The sequence below is a fragment of the Anomalospiza imberbis genome, chromosome 5 (genome assembly GCF_031753505.1).
Source record: "Anomalospiza imberbis isolate Cuckoo-Finch-1a 21T00152 chromosome 5, ASM3175350v1, whole genome shotgun sequence".
NCBI classification, from domain to species: domain Eukaryota; kingdom Metazoa; phylum Chordata; class Aves; order Passeriformes; family Viduidae; genus Anomalospiza; species Anomalospiza imberbis.
In genome coordinates, this window is record NC_089685.1 from 3,944,260 (window position 1) to 3,966,093 (window position 21,834).

Here is a 21,834-nt window from a genome sequence, read left to right on the forward strand (position 1 = left end):
ATATTGCACTCAGAGCCTCCTGCCACTGCTCAAGGGGAGAGGAATTTGCCTTTAGCAGAAGCAGCAGCCAAATCTACACAGTCCTGACGTAACACAGGGGACCCATCAGGACCTGCTGTACCCAATTTCTTTAGTGTCAATTAGCAACCTGCACCCATCTCCACCGGAGAGATTCATCAGCCTTGTCTTAACATCCTCATCTGAAATGGGCAAGCTCCAGGGGAACTCTGAGAGCCCCAGCAAGACACGTGGAGAACCAGACCCTCATCTGCTGTTCGCTCCCCCTTACACCCCCTAAGGATGTGGCTCCATCTCCCCACCCCTATGACAACTCACTGCCTTTCTGGAGTCCTCCCCTTCCATACAGGACATGGGTCCTTGAAATAAGGATCTTTACCTGTTGTGTCTAGCTGAGGAACTGGGCAGAGGTCATGAGGTATTTTCTCAACAGGCACTGTGGATGGTAACCTATTAAAAGAGAAATTGGGTGTATTTAATGGAGTATTTGGTGTATTTAATAGCATCAGACAGAAAAAAGGGCCATCACCAGTCCCCAGGCTGGACCAAAAGCTACACCAGCAACAGCCTGGGATGAGGAACGGAGATACCTCCAACACAATTCCACTTCCACATGGCTGATCACAGACCAGGGCACTGCAGAAGAAGGAGCCAGATCCACCCCTTCTCTAAAAATATACTCTGATGTGTCAGTTTTAGACCTCCAGGCTTCAACTATCCTCCCTTAAACCCCTTAAATTCAAGTTGCTACAAACTGCAAGAGCTAGACAGGGAAATGCCCTCCTGGTATATGTCCATCTTCCCTAAGCATCCCTTGCTGGCCATCAGACAGGGGCTGTACAGCCCCAGCCAGCAAAAAATTTGCTGTTACAGAGACTTTCTAATATGCTAACAAATATTTCAGGCTTAAAAGAATCCTCTTGCTGGCTGTGCTGCAGTATCTGAGCAGTAGTTACCAAGCCACATAGCTGCTGTGTATTATCCCCCCTGGAAGACCCGATGCATTCCTGTGAAAACATCACCTTAAATAACAAAAAAACCCCAAAACAACTTACTGTTTTTCTGGTTGCACAACTGCAATTCTCCTCTTCCTTCGCACTGCAAAAATGAAGAAAGAAAAAAATAGTTTTGTACTCTTCTGTCCTGTTAAGTACACCCAGAATGCATAAAAAGCTGTGTAAATGCACTGACTATAAAATGACTTTGAACACAATGAAATGGTACTTAATTACTATCACCATTTTTTCCTGGTATTTTTTAAGTAAGTCACTACATCATTAAAACCTACTTTAAGGATGTAATAATACACTTAATCTTTCCTCTGGAATGCTAATATTGTGTTTTATGGGATCAGCATAAAAGAAAAAAAACTAAAATAAAAACACAAATATTTTTCCATACAGGAACACATATGGATAAGATTACATTTTACAAGCATGATTACCTCCAGCGTAATTTATCCCCAGCAATAACTTGTGATAAGGCTGCATAATGTTGCCATAGCAGTATTCTCCTAAATTAGGCTCTGGCTGCCTGATTTTTAACTTAAGCATATTTAACTCTTTGAAAAGGTTGATACATTTTAAAGGTTGATACATTGCCTTTTGGATGTTAATTAATATAAACAGTAAGGCCAATTTTTCACCTGGTGGCATGAGATTGGATATGCTGGAACAGGAGAACAACACCAAGCCACTGGGTTCTGATGAACTGTCTTCAAATGCAAGTAGAAAGAAATTTGTCTTAATATGCACTGGAGGCAGGACCAAACACCGTGGCCTTAATTGTGCTGTGGGGGGATTTAAACTGAACACTAGGAAAATCTCTGAGCTGGCAAGGGCAGTGAAGTAAGAGACAGATACCCTGGGAAAGGGCAGAAATTCCATCAGAGAATGGCAGCAATTATTTCTCCATTTAGATGGAGCAGATTCTGTTTGGGAAAGGGGCACCTGGATGGCCTCTGTATGTCCATTCCACCTGACGTTTTATGTTGACTTTTTTTTTTTTTCCTTCAATTTGAGGTCTTTGTCCCTAATCCACTCAGCTGCCTGAGTGAAGCTGGCTCAGCACAACAAAACCTGGTTTCCCTCTGGCAGCCCCACTGACCAACAACTCCTCTGCAAACCCACAACCCACTGTGCAATGCCACACCATGGAACACCCTTCCCCAGCAAAGACAACCCCATTTTGGGAGGGGCTGATCACAGAGAAAAATACAAACTGCTTAATTCTGGTCACTAATTAGATTTATTATGATTTATTGCAGTACACTTGCAGCCTGGTTACTGGTCTGCTGGGTAGGTTGATAATGTCAAATATGGGATTACAGACCTTAGGAAAAATCCCTGATATCATCTGCAATGCTCAAGTCTCTATGTACTTACAAACAGCTTTGTGTGGTGGGGTGAGGTTATAAGCATTTGCTTCACACCAGCCAACAGGGAAAATGTCCATAGACTCCACATCAACAATGTACTCTGGAGAGGGCATCTGTGAACCTATGAACACAAATTTATAATGGGATTTAGGCATGGGAACACCAAGCTCAGAGCCACCCAAGCATGCATCACGAGCCCAGAGAAGCAAATGATGGAATGTGTGAAAATAAATCTGCTTCCAGGCACCAAAACCAGGCACCATTTCACCTTCAGCTTTGCACAGACAGCAAGGATGGGGCTGCTGCATTTACAGTGCAATGTGGTTCAGAGGAAAACCCCATTAAGAGCACTTTGAGGGCGTGCAGTGAAGCAGTCAAAAGCCAGGGAGGTTAAACATATATAACTTCCCTCGACAAGACAGCCTGGCTGACCCCTAGATATTTTGTGAAGTTGCATAACTGAGTTAGAAGGACTTGTTGAATGCTTGCTCTTAATAGTAAGAGAGTGTATCCAGGCTTTCCCAGGCTGGTAGTTAATGTGAGAGAGAGGCTTTTATGTCCCAGTGCTTTCCTGAAGCTTTTTTGTGCAACTCTGCCCTTGAGACCCATTTTTAAGGGTGCGAGGTAGCACTCTTCTGTCCAGAAGAGCCACGAATTCTCCTAGGGTTCCTCAGAGGAAACAAGAGCTGATCACCCAAAAGGAGAGAAGCAGTATAAAAATCCCAAGTGGGAGACATGCACCAAGGTCTCTGGCACGATGCTGACTCCAAAACTTCACCTGAAGTCGATAGTTAAAGCAATTATCTTCCAATTTGGTTATTACACCTGCTTTAGAAGATAATCTCCTGTCTTCATTTTGTGGGTCCCACTCACAGAACCAAATAATTATTTAGGCTGGAAAAGACTTCCAAAATCAAGCCCAACCACTAACCCATCACTGCCAGGGCCACATCTACATAACTGCTGAACACTTCCAGAGACAGTTATTCCACCACTACCCTGGGAAACCCATTCCAGTGTTTGACCACTCCTTCAGTGAAGGAAATTTTTCCTACTTTTTTCCCCTAATTTACTTGATTTCCAAAATCAAATTAAGATATTCCTGCTGGCTTTGAGTTCTTTCAAAAACAATTCTTGTGTCCTGAGTCAAGGCACTATTTAACTATTCCAATTCAAGTTCAACTGCGCTGGCACAGCTGGGCCAGCAACTTTACCTCCTCCCTCTGCCAATTCCACCTCAGGACAGACAGCTCCAGCACCAGCATGGGGTGATCTCCTAATAAAGGGGACCAAAGGACCAGCAGCTTCCCCTGCATCACCCTTGCCTTGGCATCTGTTGAAATATCTTTGCCTCCTGCTAAAGGCAGCAAGTGTTTGACTGTGCACAGCCAGATGACTACAGGGAGCTTCCCACTAATGTATGTTCATCAAGGGCTTGTGGTGTAATTGAAACAGTAATTGAACTTTGTGATGGGAACAGCACTGAGGCTGAGGTGCAGCATTTGGATCAGTAATAAACCTGCTGCTCTGAGAGTGCTTGGCTGCATGAAAAACCCCAAGGAGGCAGGGAAAAAGGTGCTGGTGATCACACTGCTTGAAGAAATAATGAAAAAATGTAATCATGACGTCTGTGTGGATCCATGGATGTCTTCACAGTGTTTCTCTGAGCCCTGCATTGTGTTCATGCACTATCCTTTGAAAATACATACTGGAATATGGGGAAGAGCATGAGATGAAGGCATAGGAGAGGGACACAACTTGCTGAATACAGTATTTCAGCAGCTGAAATTCCCTGAAAAACCATTTTCCTCCACGAGATAATACCATGTGGTCACTGCTCAGTTTAAACCTGATGAAAGCTCCAGTGGGGAACTCCATTTTCACCTGACACCACAAATCCAAGCAAGGAGCCCACGTGAAAACAGTGAGTCAGTGGCAAGACATGCACACCGTGAGCAAGCCATGGATCAAGCCCTAAACAGAGCAAGAAATCCACACAGACCACACTGAAATGTCACCAGACCTGGGAAAACCAATTACTTCATTATTATAATGGTGTTATTCTGACAAAACAGACTCAATTATTTCAGAGGTCTGTTCCAATCTTAATTATTCTACAATTCTAAATTATTATAAAGTAACCAGATGAACTGCACTTTCCTGCTTACAAGCAACAATACATGAGACACGAAGGGTCTTTTCCAACCAAAATGGTTCTAGGAACATTCTGCTTCTGAAGTTTACAGCTGCAGCCACCCTGAGGAGCAAGAAAGCACCACAATGCCCATTCTCCTGCAACACCCTGTTCCTCTTGTAAGACATATTCACAGCTACTCTGTCCTCCCTGGCACTGCTTCTGCCCTCTGGCAATTGATAACCCTGCTTTCCACTTCCAACATCTGACTGCTTCCTTTGGCCTCACTCACAGGAGTGGAAAACAGCTTTTTTGAGACTCATTAGTTTCATCTGTTGCGTTTTATGATGCTCTCTTCTCAGAGCAAGAAATGTCCATGGGAACTGGGAGGTTAAAGGGCAAACAAGGAGACTAGAAACAGGGTGAGGAAAATGTCTACCATGAATTTTACAGGATGGGTAGAACAGAGCAGCAACTCTAGAAAACTGTAAAAGGGGAAATTACAGGAAACCTCCCTGGAGAAGTGATTAACCAAAAGGTTTTCCTCAAATTCCTGGGCTGTGCAGGGAGCGTGCATTATTACTTGTATAAATTCACACCAGAAAGCTTCAAGCTCTAAAATCCAAAATGAACCAGTAAAAATTAACAATGCAGATGATGAGTAATAAAGTAGCAGAGAGTGCAGAGCATCCCATCAGTCCTGAGCTTCTCCTCCACCACGGGGGAACCGCACTGCTGCTCATTAAACGCTCACCCTCGAGTTTAGGGTTTTGCTACTGTACAAAGTGTGATTTATCACACAATGTTCCCTCATGTCTAACTCGGCCCTGCTTAACTCCTGTGTTCCTGGTTTATGGCTGCAGCTTGGGCTGTCAAACTGGGAAACTGGGAGGGCAACAATGAAAGCTTCAGAGGCGCCTGTGATAAATGGTGGGACCTGAGGTCTTCAGAGAGGGGCTCTCGTGGAAGCTGGGGAGCCTAGCTGCTTCCAGAATATAAATAATCAGTTAGAAACAACACTATATTAATGGAGTCAAAAAAAAAAAAAAAAAAAAAAAAAAAAACATGCAACACTTCAAGCCACATTTATTTTACAACTCTGCAAGCAGGGGTTTTTTTGGTTGTGTTTTTTTTTTTTAATGCTTGTTTTTTGCATAATACTGTGCATACTGTAGTGATGTATTCCTACAGCAGCAAAGATTTCTTTCTATTTTCTGCAGTCTTTTGCATCTTTTCTGTTTACAACAGATCATTCAATTCCTGGTATTGAGATATAAACCAAGCTAAAAGCATCTATATAACAGAACTTAAAAGAAAGTAGATGCACACAAGGTTTTTTGTGGGAAGATATAAAAAAACATCCTTTAAGAAATTAAAAGAGTAAAAGGCAGGAAGAATGAGGTGAGGGAAGGAAGCAACGTGGGAGTGTGTTGCCCTCTTCCTGTATCTATCCACATCTTTGGCATATACAAGTGAAGGCACCTGGTCATTTAAGAAAAGAAGTGCCAAAATGGTTCAAATTCCTTGATCAGATGAGTGTAAATTCAACAACAGCCTTCGTGAGAATGAAATTTCAAACAATTGTTGATTCCAGCAATTAAAAAAAATTATTTGCCCTGTGTCCAGACCAGGCTCCAGATGAGCTTTTGCTACCTTGAGCTAGAAGGCAAACAATCATCTTAGAGTTAAAAACCAAAAGCTGTCATTGCACACAGCTCTACCAAAAGCAAACACTCTGGAGGAACTATAATACTTTGGGTTATCTGGCAACATTTTTACCAACTTTAAGGGCTTTGATCAGAGACCTCTCCTCCTGTACAAACTGTCAGGTTGGGAATTGCTGTAGAAGTTTCAGCTGCACAAGTGAGGCAAACTTCTGTTCCTAGGATGAAGGTGTATGATGATGGCAGGGAGGGGGTTGTTATGATGGTGATAAAGACCACATGGATGGAAAGGTGAAGGAACTTGCAGCTCCCCCAGAGAAAGAGCAGGTAAATGTAATTCCTCATAAAACATGACTGGTCAATATGAATAAAATTGAAAAGTTGGAGAGAGCAATTTTGTGCAGAGAATGAAGGACAAAACTGAGTGAGTGAGTGAGTGAGTGAGTGAAGCAGACAAACACAAGCCTTTAGAGCATGTACCTTCCAGGTGCAGCCACATCAACCGTCCTTTCACCGAGGTGATGGAAGCCACACAAATCTCTGCAGGGTTCCTGGGGTTCACTGCCTCCAGCTTCATGTTCTTGGTGAAGCCACGGCTGAAGGATGTCTGAAAGAGACAAGAGACAATGCTGAAACATGGCACTGCAGCACTGCACAACTTCAACCAGACTGTCTGCTGGGAAGCATAAATTTAGCATGGTTTGCTTTCTGCTGGAAGGGCAGAATACCCTGAAGAATGCAAAGGCATCCAGAGCCAAATCACAGCTGTGCTGGTGCAGCCCACGGTGAGGCAGCTGTGCCCCTGCAGCACATGGGGGTCTGCAGGGGAGCAGAGACTGCTGCCCCTGGAGGATCCCTGACAGAGGAGGTGGATACCCACAGGAGGCTGTGACCCTGGAGAGAGGAGCCCATGCAGGAGCAGGTTTGCACCAACACCCATATGAAAACTCAGTGATGAAATACATGTCATGTTCTACTCCTATCCCTGACTCCTGGGGGACTGGGAGGAGATTGCTCCACATCAGCTCCAAGGATGTTTAAATGTCTGCCAGTGATGCATTTTCTGTTAATGTGATACTACCCAGAGGCTTCCCAGAACTCCTGTGCTTAAGCATCTCTCACCTTGCTAGGAGAAATCTTATAAAGCAAAAAAAAAAAAAAATCTTGCTCTGAGACCAGACCTCTTCATACATTCAGTCATCCAAGCTGACTGAAGCTGAAGATACCTGAGTAACTTTTTCAAATATGCTTTTCTTCATGGAATTTTCATGGATGGGCCCTGAGCAACCCGATCTAATGAGTGGCAGCAGTGCCCATGGATGAGGGGATTGGAATTAGACAGTCTTTAATGACCCTTCCAACCCAAACCATCCAGTGATTCTATTTTAAGCTCAATGAACAAGGCTTTCAGGTACATTGGCTGGAGTGCAGATGGATCAGGTTGTGTGTTCATTGCCACTGTTCCTTCCCATGTCCCCTCCTGTCACTCCCTTCCCAGTATCTCCCCCACCACTCTCCCTGAAAACACACCAATGCAATACCTGTGTCCATACCAGGGCTTCCTCTCCTTGGATTTCCCTCCCCTGTTCCACCTGCTCTGCAGCTCTCTGCACACAGACAGGGCTCCCTCTCTGAGATGAGATTTTTTGCTAATAATAATTGGGATGGGTAACAAATGCCACTGACTCCAAATGACACCAAACCCTCATCCTATGTGAGAAACTGGAAGCCAGGCTCAAATTCAACCCTTCTCCTATTGGTACAACACCAAGGACTACGGGCACTTCTCCTTGAACAACCATTGAGCGCTCTTTGAGATATTAAAACCTCATGGCTTTGGTCTCTTTTCCATCCAAGAACACACTGCTACTCTCAAACACACCTTGGACTGCCTCAAGCCTTGCTCAGCACACAGATCAGCTTCACCCTGCAAAAGCTGCTAATGGCCAGGGCTGCAGGAATGCAGGCTGAGTTTGTTTAAATGCCTTTTATGTTGCCTAACAAGGAAATGCCATTTATCATCACCCTGGCTCCTTTCATTGCAGTTCGGTGCTGGAGGCTCATTTATACAAAATCAATGGCAAAACAGTTAGGTGGAGTTTATTTTACTAAGCATTTGGGCACGTCAATCCAATTCATAACTGCCTCTCCTTGTTAAAAATCCCTCCTGGGGAAACAAGCTACAGCACTTCCACTGCCAGCACCACGTCTGGCTGCACGAGGTGGGAGATGCAAAAAAAGTTTCCATCAAAGAGCCCCTTACAGCCACAATTCAAGGGGACCAACCAGCCAGGAGGCTGCACAAGTGACAACAGAGCAGTTCACTCTGAAAAGAATTGTGTTATTAAGAGTGGAAGAATAAGAGACACATGTTCATCTGGTGAATGTTTCCTTAAAAAAAAAAAAAAAAGACCAAAAAATGCCCAGACCTGACTTAATCTTAGAGGGTATTATGCAGAGGTTTTTCTCAAGGCTGCCACTGCTGAGAGAAGAGATCCACTACTTGGCAAAATGAAAAGAGATATAAAGAAAAGGTGGGGATGCTTGCAGAAGAGAAATGCAAAAATAGCCCCACTGTATTGGTGTGATGCAGCTTCCCTCAGGACTGCTGGAAAGCTTTGCTTTAAGTCCTTTCAGGAAGAGGGACTTTATGAGGCAAAGAAATGCTCACTCTGGTTTGACTCCCAAGTCAGACTCTGTTCATGGTACAGTTCCTCTGAGTTCATCAATAAAAAATTCACTAATTTACCATCAAAGCTTCCAAGCCAGGCTGCTCCTAGGCCACCAAAAATAAGGAAGGCCATGGAAAACCACAGCTGGTGCCTGTCCCCATTCTGCTTTCCATAAGCACCCCATCCCTCAGTCCTGTGACTTCTGAGCCCAGTGAAAAGCTGCACAATTCCTACAGAAACCTGTCTGTCCATCATTCACGACACCACTTTATTTTGCAAAGCCTTCTGTGCCCATTTTAGGTGCACCACTAACATTTAGGCACCACCACCAGGAGTATGTTCAGTTATTGATGGGATCTCAGCCTCCATCAGTTGATGGGCACACGAAGGAGAGCACCAGGTTACTGGAAAAGGCAGGAGGCTACATCTGCCTTTCCCCAAGCAATGAATACCTGTCAGATCAAGCCACACAGGGCTGTCATTGCCATAAAACAGCCTGCAAACGATTATTTCAAAAGGTGTGAATGTTAATGGCATCCATCACTCTCACATCACTGTTGTTGCATCAAGGAAGGACATGAACTGTCCCAAGGACCAGAGCATCCATGAGGGTTAACCATCCTCTCATACATTTTCAACATTTAGTATTTTAATACATGTGGTTTGGTTTCTCTGTATCCCTGGGACACAGATAAAACACCTAAAATGTAAAAAGAGGCAAGTGATACTATGCAATTTCTTTACCTGAATTATTTTTAGTAGCTCTTGAATTAATAGCAATAACCAGTTGAGATCCTTTTAGTGCTGTACAGAACCAGAGAGGGGATGAAGAGCAGGATAATTACAGATAAAGACAAGACTAAAACAAGGGTTTTTTTTCTCTTTTAGGGATGAAGACTTGGAATACTTCCCCCAGTTTCCTTCCTAAGGCAGTCTCATGGTGCTCTGGGGGAACTTCTCAAAGCCTTGCAGCACCTTTTCTGTGCAAGCTGTTTTGTTTCACGTGGATGGACAGGAGCAAAAGGAAGAACTTACATTTCTAAAGCACAGGTGAGGTGCTGCCTCAGCTCCACACTGCTTCTGGTAGTCTGCCCAGTCAAAGTCCTGGCCAGAGTAACCTGCAGGAGGACAAAACAAGAAGAGCCATCAGCCACCAGTCCACACCACAGAGAGAGGACAAAACGGGCCCGAAGCAGATAACATTTGTGTTTCAGCATCTCATTCTGCCCCAGTGACCCCTGCAGTGCCACAGGGCCCCTGCTTACACACCATGAGAGACAATGGCTCCTCCAGCCTCCACCCACACACCTCCTGCATTTCCCTGCCAAGTCTCCCTTAAAAAGTAGTAAGACATCATTATTTCCCCTATTTTCCCTTTCCTGTGAGCATCTCCCAACTTTTGACAAACCCATAACTAATGACAAGTGCCACTGTGCCAAATTTCCACATGGGGCTGGTTATGGATTTCTTTCTCCTGCTTTTAGCTGTCTAAAAGGTGGGCAAGGTTACGGAGCTGGACATGGGTTATTTGCTGCTCCCTCAGGAGTGGACAAGGAGGGGATCAGCACAATCAGAAGCTGATCCATCCTCCCTTTCAAAGGAGGAGAAAAATTCTCCTCTCTTCAAACATGTACCCTTCCTGACTGGCTCCCCAGCAGCTCAGGGTGTGTGAGTTGAATCCCATCACAGTAAAAATGTTACAGAAATCTGGAGCAGAGCAGGTAAATGAATGCAGATCTCCCTCAAACATCCTCAGCAAACAGATCGTCCCTTCAGCCTCTGCCTCTAGGTAAAATAAAGGGATTCCTTTATATGAGCATCTCTTAAGGAGTCCCATCAAAGAAAGACAAATCAGACCTCTGCTCATCCACTATTCTTACTTGGCAATTTAGGCAACAAATTCTTGGGACAGAAATGTTTGGGTTTTTTTTTTTTTTTTTTTCTTTTTCATTTGCTTCTGGGGGCTTTTTTTTTTTTTTTTTTTTTTTTTTGCCTGCCTCTTAAGTCTCTGTTTTGCAGTGCTTGAAACCAGTGAGTGCTAATCCAGTCCAGGGGCCTGCAGATACTCTAATGACATTACTGCAGAACTACTCTTACTGGAAGGTTTCAGGAGTCACCCAAAGGCCAAATGCTTCCCTCAATCTCCCTAGAAATCTCAGCCTGGCATCATTTCAAGAACATCCCTAAATGCCTTTTGCATTGATAGTCAAAAAGGGACACTCAAGATCAAATGTGAATGAATCATTTATGACAATGAAAATTGTGACTTTTTTTTACAGGCAAGGACTGGAATACTGAGTGTAATCCCCTATCAGTCTGCCAGATCCCAAAAAAAGGAGGTAATATTTTTGAAAACAACGTGTCAAGCATCCTGCTAAGATCCAAGTATCTTGGATAAGATGATTTCTAGTCCAAGTAATTGCATTCATGACAAACAAATTACTGAGATAAAGCCTTGAGCTACAATGCCTGTCTCTGTGGGGCATTAAAGTGCATAATAATTAAAAAACTAAACAAGCACAGGGAAGGAAAAAAAGGGCAGTTGCTTATAAAGAATGTTCTTTTTTCATTAAAAAAAATATGCTTGCACTGTTTTTTAACAATTTCTGCAGCAGTATTTTCTTCACACTTCTTCATCTCTTATCTCCAATTTAAACCCCTCATGGATAGGTTTTGCATCTCGATTTTAAACTACACAGATCTTGTCAGAGTGGATGGAAAAGGCCCATTAGAGGTGTTGTAGTGAGGTACAAAAACTTGACTGTGCTGTCACCACGCAACCGCCCCGCCTGGCCCCGCACCACTGGAACCACTGGAAGCCCTTTTCCTTTAGGCTTCAGCAGGAATGGAACCCGGGAGAGCAGCTGGGGAGCTCAAAATAACTCACTGCAGCAGCACAAGGAGGATTCCAAGAGGGGAACACCCAAGAATTGACTTCAAATGAGCCCTGCCTTGTCTGTGGCCTTTTCACGGTGAGGTTGCACCTCAAGGGCTGTGGCCGGATCGGGGCCTTCATGGCCAGAGAGCCCTGGAGGGAACAGAGCTGGGAAGGGTCTGGAGCCCCAGGAGAGGCTGAGGGAGCTGGGAAGGGAATGGAGCCCCAGCAGAGGCTGAGGGAGCTGGGAAGGGAATGGAGCCCCAGGAGAGGCTGAGGGAGCTGGGAAGGGAATGGAGCCCCAGCAGAGGCTGAGGGAGCTGGGAAGGGAATGGAGCCCCAGCAGAGGCTGAGGGAGCTGGGAAGGGTCTGGAGCCCCAGGAGAGGCTGAGGGAGCTGGGAAGGGAATGGAGCCCCAGCAGAGGCTGAGGGAGCTGGGAAGGGAATGGAGCCCCAGGAGAGGCTGAGGGAGCTGGGAAGGGAATGGAGCCCCAGGAGAGGCTGAGGGAGCTGGGAAGGGAATGGAGCCCCAGGAGAGGCTGAGGGAGCTGGGAAGGGAATGGAGCCCCAGGAGAGGCTGAGGGAGCTGGGAAGGGGCTGGAGCCCCAGGAGAGGCTGAGGGAGCTGGGAAGGGAATGGAGCTCCAGGAGAGGCGGAGGGAGCTGGGAAGGGAATGGAGCTCCAGGAGAGGCTGAGGGAGCTGGGAAGGGAATGGAGCCCCAGGAGAGGCTGAGGGAGCTGGGAAGGGGCTCAGCCTGGAGCAGAGGAGGATCAGGGGGACCTTGTGGCTCTGCATGAGTCCCTGACAGGAGGGGACAGCCGGGGGGGTCGGGCTGTGCTCCAGGGAACAGGGACAAGAGGAGAAGGAACAGCACTAAGCTGCATGAGGGGAAGGTCAGGCTGGATATTAGGAAGAATTTCTTCACTGAAAGGGTTGTCAGGCATTGGAATGGGCTGCCCAGGGAAGTGGTGGAGTGCCCACCCCTGGAAGTGGTGAAGAAACAAGTGGACACTCAGTGCTGTGGTCTGGTGGACAAGGTGGTGATCAAAGGTTGGACTCGATGACCCAGCTTGCCTGGAGGTCTTTTCCAACCTCACAGACTCCCCGATTCCCTGATCCTGCTCTCAGCTGCCTCCCTCAGCACACAGGGAGGTACCAGGTACCCAGTGCCTCCACTAGCACACAGCACTCCCACCCTGCCATCCCGAAAGGCTCAGCCCAAGGGACAACACTGCGAGCTGTGTTTGCAAAACTCAGCTGCTGCTCCTCAAACATGCAACACCTTCACCATGTTTGCCATCTAGGCATGAAGAGCCCAGTATTAGAAGCTAACTCGAAGCAAATATAACAATACAAATATACTGAAGGTTTTGGAATTAGCTTTTCCTAAGTAAGCCTTACAACAAGGAGCCTTATCAAAATGTTTTTCCCCCCACTTAATAATAGCTTGTAAAACAATGATTGTTACTCTAAAGGGAAGTAGTCTATAAATCCTACTCTAATAAATATAAACAGAGCTTGTTCTATGTTTATACAGCAGCAGTTAATGGGTATTCATTTTTGGCACTGTACAGGAAAATACTGCTCTCTATTTCGAGTAGCAAATATTTGCACCTCCTGTTCATGACCCATTTACTCTTTGTTTGTCTTCAATAAAGCCCTGATAAGCAAAAAGGAAAGAGAATGGATATCAGGCAAATAAAGGACTCCAAACTCCAATAACCCAACCTGGCATATTGTTCTGACAAAAAAAAAATCAGTTGATTTTGAGATCAGAAAACCTCCTTGTCAAGCGTAATTCAACCAGGGGTTGGGATGCTTTTCACCTTCCATCTGCTTTCTTTTTTGGTGATTTATGGGTTTTTGTTGTATTTAGTTTGTGTTTATTTTCAAATAACTCATTCTAATATCTGGTTACATTTTAGTAACTCAAAGAATGTGTCTGCCCATAGAAAAGGTTTAAAGGTGCCAAAATTCACTTTGGACATACAGCCCTTATACACAGTATAAAAAACACAGCAACATATAGAATGCATCTATCTGTCACTCGCTTTATGCCTTTTTAATAGCTTCCCCCCAGGATTTCTGATCTCATAGCAGAAAGCCAATTTGATTTTCACCAGGCTTCACCAGAGACCTTCTGCCCTTCTTGGGGTGCCCAGGTGGATCCCAACAACCAGGTGTCACACAAGATCACAGAACCATAGAATCACAGAATGGTTTGGGTTGGAAGGTGCCTGGAAGGTGACCCAGTTCCACCCCTCTGCCATGGGCAGGGACACCTCCCACTAGACCTGGCCAAGTTGAAAAATATTCACATGACAGACGCTTCAGATATGTCTTAAAATGTTGGCATCTAAAATAGAGTTCACCATTCACACTTGACCCATAAACCACCATCTCAGACAGGCTTTGTGCCAGAATGGATTGGAAATTTTTAAGCCTATGGTCTCTTTCAGTTAGTTATCCTGCCTGGGCAAGCTGCATGTGAGCTTGGGTGGAAAAACCCCCAAAATATTCCATTTGCTTTGATTTCTAGCAAATTTTCTGGCCAGTATCAGTGAGTGCTTACACAGGCATTATCATTACACCTGGGTTTCAGCAGGAGAGAGCTAAAGCCCCAGACAGCAGATTTATTTCAGCAGAAGCAGCAGAGCAATCATGGATACACCACATGCAGCTGCAGGCACAGAGCTCCAGGACTTTGGTGGGAATTTCAAATTACATGGCTGAAGAAGCACTCTGGATATACATAAGAAGATCCTGAATCTGGTAGGGAATAACCCTTCCCTTCCCTGGGTTTGGCAGCATCATGCTTTTTCCAAAATGAAGGCAAAAGTTCATACACAAAACTTAGCTTGATTTTTTTTTTTTTGAGGCATTTCTTACTCCCAAGCAACACTGATTTTTGGCAACAGACCAACAACCCAGCCAGCTTCAAAAACCTGAAATTCCAGGGAACCAACACATTTTGCAAGCAAAGAAATATTGCTAGGGCACCACAGGTGGTTGTCTGAAGTTGGGAGTAATTAAACACACTGCTACAAAGTTGAGGAACAGCAGGGCTGGAGGCTGCTTCTCCTGGCTCCGACCTGAACACAGCTTGCAGTGTGCCCTGGGATTTGTTGAGACAGCCAAGGAAATCCCTCCACACTCCTGGGCAGGCAGCTGTTTTTAGCTCAGACATTCAGATTTAGGAGCTTTGCTTGGCCTCGGTATTGTACTGAAGTGGATGAAACAGGGTTTGCCTCTACAGTGACTGGACTTTTAATGCTCCTTTTGCTCTCTACACGCACAAAGAACTGCTAGGATTCATCCCACAGGAATTCACAAGCATTTCACAAGCCTTAATCAGACTTCAAAGCACAGGGACATCAATCCACCAGCAAGAAACATTTGTTGAGATGTTCATGGGCTCCTAGGAGCCAGAACAGCCCCAATCACTCCAGAAAACTACTCTGGCTTGAGATACTTCAGCTGTTGCTCTACAGCAACCACTACAATTTTAAAGGCAATAATAACAAGCAAATGTCCCTCAGAGTAAACCTAAAAATCACTGAGAAGGAATACAAACCCTTGGGAGGTGTGAGATTGACTCCATTTTTAAGGCACCACTGTATTGGCAAGATCCCCAAGGAATCTGCATGGCAAAGCATCGAGATTTTGCTGGCTTCAGGTCTCAAGTCATCAATGGTCACTTGTAAATAATGACTGTTAAAAACCTAAGGGGTGAAAAAGAAGAGACCAAATTCAGGGGTTAGATTTGCTGTAACAGTAGGTAACGTGGAAAGCTGAAACAGCCAAACCTGGGGATCAAACTACTGAAAATAATTTGCTCTCACCTAAACCTTTGCATCAAAGTGTTTCTACCCAAGAGATCAAAGCCTGAGTTTTAGAGATGGGTGAATAGAAGCAATGGAAAGCGCGGAGGTTCAGGGTCCTACAGCTGAGCAGTGACTGGAGATGATCCTGAACACCCCCGAGCCTTCCTCCCTCTTGCATTTGAGTGTGTGGATTAAATATCCAGCTACCACCTCCATTCAGCTGTTTTATTTCCAAAGGTTTCTCAGATGTGCAGGGAAAATACATATGGATGGAGGGGAGACAAAGACAAAAGAGGGATCCTTTTTTTTTTTTGCATGCAAGTGGTAGATTAACGTGCTCATCCCCACTGGTTTTAAGTGCATGGAATCGGCTGGTAATGTATGTGGGAAAGAAAGAATTAATTAGGAACATCTATGGATTTTAAACCTGTTTCTTAATGTGTTCTCTGGCCACTTAAATACCATTCTTGGGTTTTTTTTTTCCTAAATGTAGTGAAAATCAGGAAGGGTTTCCCAGACAGCCTCTTTCCATCCCTCCTTTCTGAGCACTCACCTTGGTCACTGATGCAGGACAGATATGAAATGGCTCTCTCATATTCACTGCCTCCAGCTTCATCCCCACAGTGAAGAAGTGGTTTCTCAAATCAGCGTGGTCCTGTGAGAAGAGGAACACGTGGTGACATCAAGAAGCAGCCAATACATCTGAAAATCTATTTGAAAGACATCCATGTGTGGATTTTGTCATCTTAGCTGGTCCTATGTTCTTTTCATGCCAACCCAGCCACAGAAAGAGAGGGAACAACCTCAGTCCTAGAGGACACATCTACAGCACCAAGCCCATCATACCTAAAGCACAGGGTATGTCCATCTCAGCATCCAGCCAGAATTTGGTCCACAAGGAGACTGTGCTCACCAAAACGAGAACTTGGCTGAGAAACTGCTGCTTGAAAATCTCCCATGGGCAGAGCCTCTCCACCTCTGACAGCCACCACCCTCAGGGAGAAACTGAGCATCCAGAGGTGCCAAGACTCAAACTGAAGGCCCCCAGGGTAATGCACAAGATGGATGCAAACAGCTCAGCATAGCCCTGATTTACCCTGATGGATGTCCAGCACCTGCAGGGCACCAAAACAAGCACTGGGATGGTCTCCAAGATGGCAAAGTATGTTTTTCCAGCCAGAAGACTGGAAATGGATTAGAGCTTGGACAGTGAACTCAGACCCAAAATGTGGGCGACCAGAGAACATGATGATGGGAAAACAGGCAGCTGTGTGCAAGCACATCCCCAACTTCCACCGGGGATAAAACCTGGCTGCATCCACAGGCAGAGGGCTCCCCACAGCAGCTCTGGGGGTGCAGAATGCAGTCCTGAAACTCAGAAGCAACCCAGATTCAACTCCCTGGTTTGCCATCAGTTTAGCTTAAAACCTAATTACTCCATCCCTTGTGACCCCTATCTAGCAGTCACACAAGCTGCCACCTTAATTCCAGGGTAATGACTGCATTTTGTGTTCATTGAATAAAAACGTCCCACAGTATTTCTAAACCACTGGTGCATTAGCCAATACAAAGATGATGCTGTATTTAGCACGCAGTCACAGACTACTCCAAAATACATGCAGAAAGCTTGCTATCTAATAAGTGGTTAGCAACAACAATCCCATCTACATTCACTGCTACACGTGGTATTCTTGCTCTAAAATGATTTTCTATTGATCCGAACTTGTGTTTCATTGTGCTTGCTTTTCCCAAGAACTGTCTGCACTTGTAAGGGCTTAACAACTTCTATTTTGGGATCTTACATTCCAACTGCTGCTAAAGATAAGGACTTTTACAAGCTCCAACCACAGCTAAATGAATGGTTGTTTTCATCTTACCAACCCGCAGTGTTACAGAGCCCTTCTCGGTGAGAACCAAAAAGCAGAAAAAAACACCAATGGAACTATAATGAATTTTGTCTCAAAGCAGAGAAAATACTGATGAGGAAACTGAGGAATATTTAAGAATAATGGCCCAGAGCCCAAGGAACTAATGACTGAGGAGGGATCAGACATCCTTTCTGGATGGAGTTTGAGCATCCTTTTCATAAGGGCATACAATGATAAGGATGAGGGAGAATGGTTTTAAGCTGAAAAAAGCTGAAAAAGATATTAGGAACAAATTCTTTACTGTGAGGGAAGTGAGTCACTAGGACAGGTTTCCCTGAGAAGTTGTGGATGTCCATCCTTAGAGGTGTTCAAGGCCAGCAACCTGGGATAGTGGAAGGTGTCCCTGCCTGTGGCAGGGGAGTGGAAGGAGATGAGCTTTAAGGTCCAATGGAAAACTGCCACCTTTAATACTAAAAAAGCTTCAGAGGGAAAAGATGATGGCTGCAAAACCCCAATCCCACCCGCACTGAACTTTAAACCCCTTAAGGAAAAACAGCATTTGGGCTGATGGGCTGCCTCCTCCTGCCTGAGGATCTACACTCTGATTCTCTTAATCCTCGGGGCGAGGTTGTAAAGAAAAGGCAACTTTGCAAAATGTGTGTCTGGAATCAGCATCTCCCCACAAACGTTCCATGATTCACCTCACGCTCGGATCCAGCCTCAATACGTAATAAGCCAAGATCCACCAAAGTACTTAATCATGTTTATCTTTAAACATGCAAGTAGTTTAATCAACTTTTAAAGTGATTTGTTGATTGAGACCAAAATATACTGACACCAAACCACACTGCTTCTCATTTTATCTGAACCATTTTCTTTGGTGTTTCTCCTTTTATTTGTTTTGGCTTTTTTGCAAAGGGGAAAAATAATCAGGGGGAAAAAAAGCACTAAAAATATTTAAAAGTACTTTACTTCAAAAGCACTGTGTACCTTGGGAGCAAATCTCCCTTGTCTTTCAGCATAGCAAGTAAATATTTTCCCCATTAAATTAGTAGCAAGAGTGAACTCACAAGGGGAGTTCACAGGATCTCAAGTACGTCTCCCTTTTGAGGGTCAAAATCCTCTTTGAAGCAGAAACATGCATTTCTTTGGAGAAATGCTGTGGAAGTAAAAACCCTTTCTGTGTTAAATGTCATTTTTCAGATGGAAAAGCTTTCATGGAAAAAAAAGCCTTTGTATTGCACCTCTCTGGAAAATGGTCAGGGTCTGGATATTTGATCTGTCTCGTATACTTGCTAAAGAGAATCATCAGAATTTACCAAAGCAGCTTTCTATTTTTGCAGCCACAAAAGGAAAGAAGAAAGATTCCTGATGCCATTCTCCGCTTCCAGTGCTGGAGCTGCCTCAGCCAGCAGGGAATTACTTAGGATTTGGCATATGCTCCTCTTCAAAACTCCAATTAATTTACATAATTTCTAAGAATAGGTTCCAGAGAAGTGATGGCAAAGCTTTTAATTAGTATTAGACTCAAAGTGATACACTGGATAATGAACAGCTCTCTCTTCCCTTTATTCACATTGACAGGAACGACGCCTGTTTAATAAAAGCAGCTACAAGGAGAGGACTGGAGGGGTGAGACTTTCTCCTGGTCCCCGCCAGGCTCTGCAGCTGAACAAAAGAAATGCCTGACATGATAATGGGTGGCAGAATTCGACCCTTTGCTGCTATTTCACACAGCGAGGATGTCAGCAGCCATTATTTTCTAGCAACTTCTCCAAGTGACTCAATCTCCTTTGAAATGGAGATCAACAGGCAGAATAGTTTTGACCAGCTGGAGCATTTTAAAGCCTCAAGCATGGTGGGCCTTTACTCCTACTGGCAGTCAGCGCTTCCCAGGAGCAGACTCGCTGACCACACAGAAGTTTGCTCTGGATATTAGGAAAAATTTCTACACTGAATGGGCTGCCAAGCATCGGCACAGGCTGCCCAGGGAAGCGTTGGATGCACCATGCCTGGAGGGATTTAAAAGTTGTGTAGGTGTGGCATTTGGGGACATGGTTTAGTGATGGGCTTGGCATGGTTGGATTAATGGTTGGACTTGATCTTGGAGGTGTTTACCAAACTAAAAGAGGCAATGATTCTGTGATTCTGTAGTTTATACCAGTGGATCGCCTGTCCTGGGGTTCACAAGCCCTGAGAGGGCAATGGAAACACCCTCTGGCTGCTGAGAAGCAGACAAGTGACCTGGACTGACAATCAAAGAGGATGCAGGAGAGTCCCTTAGAGCAAAGTGAAAAATCATGCCACAAAGCATTCAACAAATTAACGTGGCACGGGCACCACAGCTGCTCACTCCAAGGGTCACAGTCTCTAGCATGATGGATTACAGCTCACGGGTAATGAGTGGAGCACTGCAAAAGCCCTCAATGAACGTCTGTCACTCACAGTCCAAACCCACTGGCAACAGCCAGAGCTGTCACAGCTCTCACTATAATCCCAAAAAAGCAATTAAACTCAGTCCCACGCTCACAGCTTTAGAGCAGGGGGTGCATTTGCAAATGCACAGGCTGTGACCCTCTAGGCCACCTGCAAGACAGCCCTGCTTTGATACACATCTGCACAATGATTTCCATCTTTACATGGCTTGTGTTTCTGTAATTATTCTGCAAAAATTACTGATGGGCTTTGTAACAGCTCACTGCATCCAGCATCACACACAGGGCTGGGAACTGCAACATCTAGAGGTCAACTAACAAGTCAGCCACAGTGCTGGGAGCAGAAACAGGCTCCAAATTCTCAAATTAGGGAATTAATTCCCTTCCCAAATTCCCTTCTTTCTTTAGGGTCTGAGATAGCCACATAATTTTCTCCCTCACAGCTAACAAGCCACCAGCAGTGTGGATTTCAGAAGTGCCAGATGACATGGCAGCCTAAATGTCAGTCCAAAAGAGATCCACAAATATATTTAGAAAAGCATTGATACTCCTAAGGATGTGAGTAAGCCTTAGGGAGGTACCTGTGTGGGTGACATGCTGAAGTCCTGATAATTAAGTCAGGAAGTATTAGTTTTAGGTGATGGACTCAGAAATTTCAAAATCATCACTGCCATTTGCCCAGCCTGCTAGCTAAATACCAGGTCAACAAATGTAATTTCTGCTAAAAAATGCCATTTGGGTGTAAATAAACTCAATTTTGTCCATGTCACAAGAGTGGAGCTCAGGTAATTTTACAGTGCACAGGTAAAGCTGATAGAGCAGGGGGACCTGGCTAAGCTGCTTTTGTCTGTGACACTCAGGGAAGCTGCACTCTGGGCTCGTTGCTCTGTGTCCCCAAACCCAAGGAAAGGCATCACTTTCAGATTGTGAAATGCCCATTCTGCTCAAGACCACTGGAGTAATATAATTTTAAATGCAGCAGCTTACACAGTGTATAGAAAAGAGCAAAAAGCTCTCATTTGCATCTAATTTTCAAATTTCAGGCTAATTTTCAAATATTCTTGGAAGTCAGGGCTCTTTTGGTCCATGACAGTCAGATGCACACAAATTACAAAACTGCAACTACATGCAAAATTTAGAACTAAGCTGCAAGGCTGAGAGGCTGATTAGAAACACTGACCACTTAATAAATTATTGACCTGAGCCTCCTTTAACTGCAGCAGTGTGAAATACTCTTGCCTTCAGTCCCATCTCTCCTGGTTTACCCTAATAAAGGACACAGACGAGCAAGTCCCATCTGGTAAAACTGGGAACATATTAGTTGATTTGGTTTTTATTTTCGAAGAAATCAGTTCCCCTCTGTGTTTTCTCTCTAATTTCTCCAAGAAACTGGCTGTTTCTAATAGCCTAATTTTAATCACAAAGCTCACGTGTGGGAACCAGTCACAAACACAGTAATAGCAGTGGTTAAACTGCCTCCACAGGAATCTGGCATTTGTTTTTTCAATTGAGAAAAAAAAAAGAGGAAATAAAGAAAGAAATGCTACCCAATGCATTATTTGCAGATGAATCAGTCTTGTTTGTGATTCACCAACTTGCTTTGCTAAACACGGAGCAATTTTCCCTGAAGGTGCACTCTCTGCAGGGAGACAGAAATCCCTGTAAGACACAACACGTGCAAATTGACCCCTTGTTCTGACAAGAGCCATCAGAGGAAGACCAAAATGTAGAGATGTGGGGTGGGATGGCGAGGAAAGGGTGCTTGGGAGGGAGGTTTTAGAGACACCACAACCCAGAAGCAACGAGAGCCAGCTACAAACTGCACCTACTGAAGAACCCCTTGAAAAACTGCAGATGCTTCTGCCGAGGACTGGATTTAGCCCTACGGATTTTAAGCTCCTCTTGTTGAATAAAAAACAGTTACCATAGAAACAGCAACATTGCAGAGTAGCCGGCCGAAATCCAA

At 44.7% G+C, this 21,834-nt stretch overlaps 1 protein-coding gene across 4 annotated transcripts in view; it reads right to left on the reverse strand.

Annotated features, from left to right (window-relative positions):
- Positions 1 to 21,834, reverse strand: part of SFMBT2 (Scm like with four mbt domains 2) — a 106,506-nt gene that overhangs the window by 24,980 nt on the left and 59,692 nt on the right. For all 4 annotated transcript variants that reach the window (XM_068189430.1, XM_068189429.1, XM_068189431.1 and 1 more), the window contains 7 exons: positions 16,119 to 16,220; positions 15,316 to 15,463; positions 9,901 to 9,983; positions 6,674 to 6,800; positions 2,403 to 2,516; positions 1,074 to 1,116; positions 398 to 468 (listed from right to left, as the gene is read on the reverse strand). In XM_068189430.1, coding sequence (XP_068045531.1) covers positions 398 to 468; positions 1,074 to 1,116; positions 2,403 to 2,516; positions 6,674 to 6,800; positions 9,901 to 9,983; positions 15,316 to 15,463; positions 16,119 to 16,220 — 688 coding nt within the window. The remainder of the gene's footprint in view (positions 1 to 397; positions 469 to 1,073; positions 1,117 to 2,402; positions 2,517 to 6,673; positions 6,801 to 9,900; positions 9,984 to 15,315; positions 15,464 to 16,118; positions 16,221 to 21,834) is intronic.